Source organism: Tuber melanosporum (genome assembly GCF_000151645.1).
Source record: "Tuber melanosporum whole genome shotgun sequence assembly, scaffold_276, strain Mel28".
Lineage (NCBI taxonomy): Eukaryota > Fungi > Ascomycota > Pezizomycetes > Pezizales > Tuberaceae > Tuber > Tuber melanosporum.
In genome coordinates this window covers 2,181-9,650 of record NW_003298948.1, presented here as the reverse complement: position 1 = coordinate 9,650, position 7,470 = coordinate 2,181, and the positions used below count along the sequence as shown (strand labels likewise).

Sequence of the window (7,470 nt, the reverse complement as noted above, 5' to 3'; positions counted from 1 at the left end):
AAGTGGGTTCCCAGGGGGAAAAAGCAAAAATTGCGGCTTATTCGGCTGGTCTCGCCGCGGCCCCGCTTACAATGGCATTCCCGCAACCGATCACATTGATGACAGTGGGTTAGTTTCGGTTTTCGGTAGGTAACATACCCGTGCCTGGATTCCCTGGTACGATATTTGGCGCATACGTCCCATTTTCTCTCCTTTTCTTTTTTTTTTTTCCTTTCCACTTTTGCACTCTTTTTATCAGGTTCAAACACGTCAGGCGCCGTACCCATGTAATCCGGGCATTACTGGGACCAGAACCCCGCCCGTTCATTTCACTGTCTTACCCGAGGCAATTGGAAGTTTCAAGCACCGTCTCGCAATTCACGAACGGCAAAGCCTTGAGCCACTCTGACGGTGAGGTGGGGGTGGGGAATATTGAAGTCTATGATACTGCCAAGACAACAAAAATAAGGTCATCCCGTGATGCTTGTACTATGGTATAATACAGTGCATTTATCATTCATCTACCGCAGCACGATACGGTAACCCTGGTAACCATACACCTGCCGAAGGCGCAGAGTGCTGCTGTTATGCACGTCTCTCACGTCCCGGTACGTACTCGTAGGCAGGCACCCATCTCCACATCTGAGGTCTTGCTGCGAGTGTCGTATACCCGAGCACCTGAAATTTTCGTGACGTCGCCAGCTGACAACACATCGGATATCAGACTGCAGCTGCAGCCAAAGGGAATGAGTGTGCCAGTAACTACCTAGCTAGCGGGGAGGGAAAGGTCTTATGCCGAAGTCATCGGATTTCTCGAAGGTACAAGAAACATTCTCTCCGCATACTACTCGAACAATGAGTAATCGAAAGCTCAAGGAGGACAGCGGCTATTATTAGCGCCAATAGATCTCGAGCTCAGGGTTTACGAGCACAACTTGATGTCTATCGATCATGCTGGGATGCTGGAATCTGATGGACGTCAAATGCGGTTAACGGCAGCGAGAGACAACCAACCCTAGCCTACTCATACAGTGCTTGTACTTGTACTAGTACCGGTACTAGAGTACAAGTACTTGTCCTTTTACCAGCAGTCAGGGTCAAATGATAGTTCGTGCGCGCAGCCACAGACAAGGTGGGGGGAGGTGGGCCAGGTTCGTCTCCTTTCGGTTCTCTCTTTGCGAACCCATGGGCCTGACTGACATTTTAGAATTACAGGGATCATGACAGTCGAAGCCCTGACAAAGATGCCTCAGACTATTATGACTTTCGCCTGCATGATAACCCTTATTTCGAGAGGGTCGCGGCAGTCAGTCTGCATATTTTTTGCTTCCTTTTTTCCCTTTCCTCCATTCCAGGACAATGCACCACCAGAGAGATATGCCAAATAGAAGCTGCGCATCGTTTATTCGGTGACTCAGGCGGGCAGGAAATATAAGTAGGGTGAAAGTGAAAGGGTTTTTTTTTTTTTTTTTGGATCCTGTTCACTAGAACCACAAAAATATCATCACCTGTGCCGTACAGTACTTGTACTACAGTACTTGTACAGTACTCGTACAGTAGAGTACCTGTCCAGAAATCGATCGACCTCAGCTTTCCCCCGGTAGTGGATGGGGTGCCCTGGCATAGTTGCTTGGAAGATTGCCAGTGCCAACCATGTCTCTATATCCCTGTCCCGCCTCGCAATCCTTGTCAGAATTCTTTCGGTTCGCTACCCTCCTTCAGCCGACATCATCTGGTATCCCTTCCCACACTCGAGTACAGTATGGTTCAGTACCCCTACCCCCCCCCAGGCCCTGTTGCCCGGTTATGTGCGTGATTGTCGGATTGAATAGCCTCCTCCTCCCTGCTAGTTTCTGTACCTGATAGCCATGTCAAATCTCGAAAGTGTAAGTGGCAGTCAGAAATCGATACTGCCTCCTTCCTTTTCCACACGTGGTTCATGTTCGAAGAAAAAAACTAGTCAAATTACTAGACAAGTTGATCCTACATTAGTAAAAGTCCCTGTCGGCAATAACGTGCGTATGGGGAAAGCGCGCCATACATTCTTCTCCCTCCTGCTATCTAGCCAATTCACCCCTTGCAAGACACGAGCAAGGGAGAATAGCTGGATGGGGAAAAAAAGGAGGAAGCATACGGGTAAAGAGTCTGAGTTCACTTCTTCCTATTTGGACTGGTTGTGCGGTACCGGTATCCAAATCCTGAAATTACTGGAACCCAAATGAAATACCGTACGTCTGGCATGGCACAAGTACTCACAGCTTAGAGCTGAGTTCCCAAAGTGATTGGGAGGAAGTAGTTCATGATGCAGATGCTGTCACCAGTGTAGCTGAGGACGTTCGACTCTGCACTTGCAACTTGTACAGTACCAGTACTCGTAAAAAAAACTAAAAAAAAACTAAAAAAAAATACACTAAGCAAGTGATGCCCGGCCTCCGCCTCAAAATCGCCTGCCTGTCAAGTAGATTTTTTTATTTTATTTTTTTCCCGCCATTCCTCATCCTATTCTCTTTTAATTTTTTTTCTCCGGACTCCCTTTTGGCCATTTTCTCTTCACAGGTGTCTACTCTTGTTTTTGTTTCCCCCCCCCTCTCCCTTCCTCTCCCTTCCCTTCACCTAGGGTTATTTTTCCCCTTCCGACCCAAGTTCCATGTCCCAGATGGCGCCGGGGGTTACAATAATGGTTGCGCTTATAGTATATTGTACAGTACTCGAGTACAGTACAGTACTGTACTTGCACAGAAATGGTTGTAGTGATGCTCTCACCTTTTTTATTTTTTATTGACATTAAAGTCTTGGGTCGACATCATATCCAGGAATCACATCCATCTTGAGGAAAGCCGATCGACTGTTTTTGGTTGTTGTGGTAGGTAGGAGTGGTTGTGGCGGAATCCAGCTACCAGTCCCCACACGTTTCATGTGGGTTAGATGGCCGTATTCGTGACGACCAAACCACCTAGGTGGGGGGGGTAGGAAGGGAGTTACATCTAGGGTACGACCGAGATGGCTTCGCCTACTGGACTAGAGACCGGGATGAGGGTGGAAAAGAAGAGCTGCAGGAGGAGGAGCTGCAGCCGGCACGGATGAGGAGTGCGATATACTGTTTTTCCATAGTTTTGCTTGGCTTTGCTTGGCTTTATTGATATGATACTTTTCTCTCCGGCTGGGCTGGGGGCGGTGTGGAGCGTGGAAGAGGACTTTTTTGATTCAAATACCATACTCGAGTGCTTTAGTACCGCATACGAACCCAGGACATTCTCATACCAGTCTTTAATTTTTCTACTTTGCATTCCTTGTACTTTTTTGGTTTCTTCTATACTTTTGTATCCATTTTTTTCTTTCTTTTCATGCTCTGGTTTTGGAAGGATTTTCCTTCCTTTTTCTCTTTTGGTCATGGCTCTTTCTCTCTCACACTCTGTCTCTTTTTCCCCTTTTTTACTTTTTTTAACCTTTTCAATCTCGCTCCGCACTTGAGTATGTGTGGGGTGCTGGGATCTAGATGTTTTTTTTCTTTTGCCGTGCAGAGAAGACGAAGAAGAAAGTTGTACGATTCACCTACTGCACGATTGAACATCCCAACCTTTGCGTCAGGCAGGCTTTTGCCTCTATTTTTGACATCTCCGTGCTTTATACAATACACAGTTGAATAGTGACAGTGGCGTATAATTTACGGCGAGTAGCATTGATGCTCCTCCTCATTCTCCTCCTTACATACATAGAACTCTCAGGCTTCTTTCTCCCTGCTTGCTTACCATACCCTATGTGGAGTAAGTCTGGGTAACAAGGTTAAGATTTCGGTAGCTCTTAGGGTAAAAAAAATCAGAGGTTACAAAGTTATATCACTACCGTACCTCACCTATCCGCCGAGTAGCCCGAGGCAAGACAAGCGATAGACTTGACAGGCCCAGGTGCGTGTGTCGATCGACATCGGTTCCACGCAAGGTTGTCTGGGTTGTGGCCGCTGGCTCGAACTTTGAAGTGTGCCCTGGTTGGACATCGAGGGATAGCGGTAGACCGTACAGCTGTTCTGCGCGACATGACGCCCCTGCCATGTCCTAATTGATATGATAGCAGAAATTCTCAGCGGCGGTGGTTTTAGTCCTTATTCTGCTTCCTCTTCTAGTCATTCTCATGTTTACATCTCTCCAGATCTTCCCTTCCTCTTTCATTTATTTGCTCTCACACTCTCTCTCACCCGCTCTCACTTGCCTTCTCTCTCTCGCTCTTTCTCTAATTTATTGTTTTTATTGTTTTTACCTTTATTTTATTGTTTCTTGTGGGGTTCATTCACAAGCCTCTTTAATTTCATATCTCCCCCTGCTCTACTGCAACTGCTTTTGCTGCGCTTGACAGCATCAAAAAAACTGTGACTGTGATTGTGATTGTTCAGTCTCGTTGACATTGTCATTATCACCATTTCTAGTTCCATTGCCTGCTTCGCCTTTATTATCTCTTTAACTACTGCCTTTCGCTCCTGTTGCTGCTGCGAGCGGCGGGCTTACTACCTTGCTACTACTACTTTTCTTACTGCTGTTATCCCTACTACTACTACATACTCCTCTTGCTGGCTGCTTCTGGCCGCTGATTCTTTGCTTCCGAATCTGCCTTCTACCTCTGCCCTTCACGAACCGGGCAACCCTTTGTGTGTGTGAGCTTGTGTGTCTAGAGTGTGGTGTGGGGTGGCCCGAGTGTGATCTTGACATCGCAATTCGTTGGTGCTTTTTTCTCTTTTTATCCTTTTTCCATCCTTTCCTTCATACCTCGTCTTTCAGGTACGGAGTACGGTACAGTACTTGACCTCGAGCTTGTCGCTGTCGCCACCGTACCTGGAGCGCTTCTTAGCCTGCCCCTAGTCAGATTCAGACTGTTGGGACACAGTACCTGTACCCCCGCCTCCTGGCAGATTTGCGGGAACGTCGGTATCGCGGGTTCTCGGAATCCCCCACCTCTTTTCTGACGAACACCTCTTATTTTAAATAGTGAACAACCTTCAAAGCCCGGTCTCCCACCAGACAAAGATCGGAGTCAACAAATCTCCGTAAGGTATGCTGACTATTGCGACCAATTTTCGTTCAACCTAAATCTTCTATAAGCGGCTCTCTCCCCATCTCCCCCTTTCTCCCGTTTCCAATTACGTCGTTCTTTTTTTCTTTGTTGCGTCTTCGCTATAAAAGCCACTGCCCTATACTATAATTCAACTTCTCAGCCAGTTCGTCTTGGTGGGTGTCAGCCATTTTTTCTTTTATCTCTTCCCCTCCATAATACCTTCTATTTTCCTCATGGTTCCCAGCCTCCATTGCTCCCCCTTCAACTATCCACAAAAAAAAAAAAAAAATTTCCTTTCTTTAGAGAGATCTATTGTATCTTTGAACCCTTGCCTGAGATTGTTTCGCCATTGTGAATGTTTGGTTTCACTATGCCCCGCCTCCGGTCCGGCATAGGTGACTTTTTTCATCCTCCCTGAAGGGAGCCCCATTTTTTTTTTTTTTTTTTTCAGCAGCAAGAAGTCGATATTCTTCATTTCTTGGTCTTAGGAGTTTAGTTTTCACTCTGGCTGCAATCGCCCAAGGATGGGGGTTTAGAGTCGCTTTGCGGTCATGTGGCCGATACCTATCGTTAATGTTATCTCCCTTACAACAAGGGAATCGCTACCATATTTTCCGCGTTAAAGCGCACTTGACATGACACCGAATTTTTCCACTAACTCTATTTTGCTTGATAGAAAGAAGAACAAATAAACAACACAAATATAGCAGGTAAAAGAACCTGCCGGATTATTCACAACTTGGACGGTATTTTTTATATATATTTAAGACTTTGGCGTTTCGGCTCTCCGTTGGCTGCATGGACATTTCTCCACACGATCGTGGGCGCAAAAGAGCAATGGCTACCACTATGACTATGGCACCATCTACGTCGTTGCCAACACTTTCTGGGGCTGACCAGTCCCTCCCACCGTTACATCAGGTGCAGTGATGTTGGCCCTGATTGTTTTGATGCTTGACGACTGACTTGTAGTGTAAGGCTATACCTGAATTTTACTCTCATCTTCCAGGCGAGATGCACTCCTCTGGTCCCTTGGGTTCAATGCCCCGCAGGATAGCTGATCGAGATTCACCCTCATCTCGATCAACTCGGCGTATATCACAAAGCCCATCGAGTGCCATTTCCGAGACCTCCACAAGTATGCCCGTTTTCTCATCACCTCAATGGCGAAGGGCTAGTGCTGCTCCGGCTTGTCCTGTTCCAAATGTACATCTGACAGGTGGTCGGGCAGTTACGACGTCGAGCGACTCAGAAAATCGTTATGATACACCAAGCTATGCCCTACCACCTTCAATTTTGGATCAAAGACGAATAAGCTCTATATCATCGTCTGCACCATCGTCATTTGGGGCTGAAAGTAGACAGAGCCCCTACCTCCCACCTGTAAGATCGTTAGCATCCTCTCGAGGTTCCTCGTTCGAGAGAGAACTTTCGGAGCGGTCACAGGCTCCTGTAACGCTACCTTCATTATTTACGCATTCTCAAGGCCATGCCCAACCATCACAGCGGGGCAGTTATAGTAACTCACCTATTGACACTGAAATGCGGTACCAACCGTCACCTCAGGATCAACATCCACGATATACTGGGGGCCCCTCGACTCCAACAGTGGCCCCCTCTTCTTACCGTGCTCCGTCACCAGGGCACCCTTATCCCTCGCCTCATTATTATCATTCATCACACAACCAACCGCAGCGGATAGATGGGGGTACAAATTTCGGGACAGGGCAACCGATGATGGTGGACAGCAGATCGCCGTTCTCGACTGGAAACCATCCAATCGACATGGCAATTGACCACTTTGATCACGGACGCCCAGGCAAGAGGCGACGGGGGAACCTGCCCAAACATGTCACCGATCTGCTCCGAGGGTGGCTTAACGACCACCTGCATCACCCTTACCCTACGGAGGATGAGAAGCAGATGCTGATGCAGCAGACGGGCTTAAACATCAATCAAGTAGGTTCGACGGATCCTTTGAACACGAAGATCACACCTTCTAACAGAAAGCTTAGGTGAGCAACTGGTTTATAAATGCCCGTCGACGCAGATTACCCAGCATCACAAACACTGGCCGCGTAGAACCGGACCAGAAGCTCCCGCAAAGCATGGGAAGCATGGGCCACGGTCAGTGATGGAGAAGAACTTGGTTCGAAGAGCTTCGGGAAGTTTTCCTTCGGATATTAAGCACTTTGGAGAACTCATGGAGCTTGGAACAAACTTCTCCCTTTTAGAATCATGATATAAAACCCCAGCATACGATGGGAGACAGCCTTTCTCGTGTGTTGGGGGTCCTATACATCTTGTAATCACCTTTCTCTTGTTTTCTCGCTGTTTTTTTGCTCAAGATCAAAAGCGGTTTCGAATGTTGGATTATCGGTTTTCTAGCTGTTCTGTGTTACTACTGATGTTTGTCCTCTTCTGCTTGGAACAATTTCTAGTTTATCT

At 47.2% G+C, this 7,470-nt stretch overlaps 2 protein-coding genes; both read left to right on the top strand.

Moving 5' to 3' along the window:
* Positions 1-2,579: 2,579 nt before the first annotated feature.
* On the top strand, positions 2,580-3,450 carry GSTUM_00001290001 (uncharacterized protein; the record flags this gene model as incomplete). XM_002838753.2 has 1 exon in its annotated part: positions 2,580-3,450. The coding sequence occupies exon 1, from the start codon at positions 3,121-3,123 to the stop codon at positions 3,448-3,450; it is 330 nt and encodes a 109-aa protein (XP_002838799.1). The 5' UTR covers positions 2,580-3,120.
* A 3,357-nt stretch (positions 3,451-6,807) lies between these two features.
* GSTUM_00001289001 (uncharacterized protein) lies at positions 6,808-7,157 on the top strand (the record flags this gene model as incomplete). Its single annotated transcript, XM_002838752.1, has 2 exons — positions 6,808-6,981; positions 7,038-7,157. The coding sequence occupies 2 exons, from the start codon at positions 6,808-6,810 to the stop codon at positions 7,155-7,157; spliced, it is 294 nt and encodes a 97-aa protein (XP_002838798.1).
* Between the last annotated feature and the right edge of the window lie 313 nt (positions 7,158-7,470).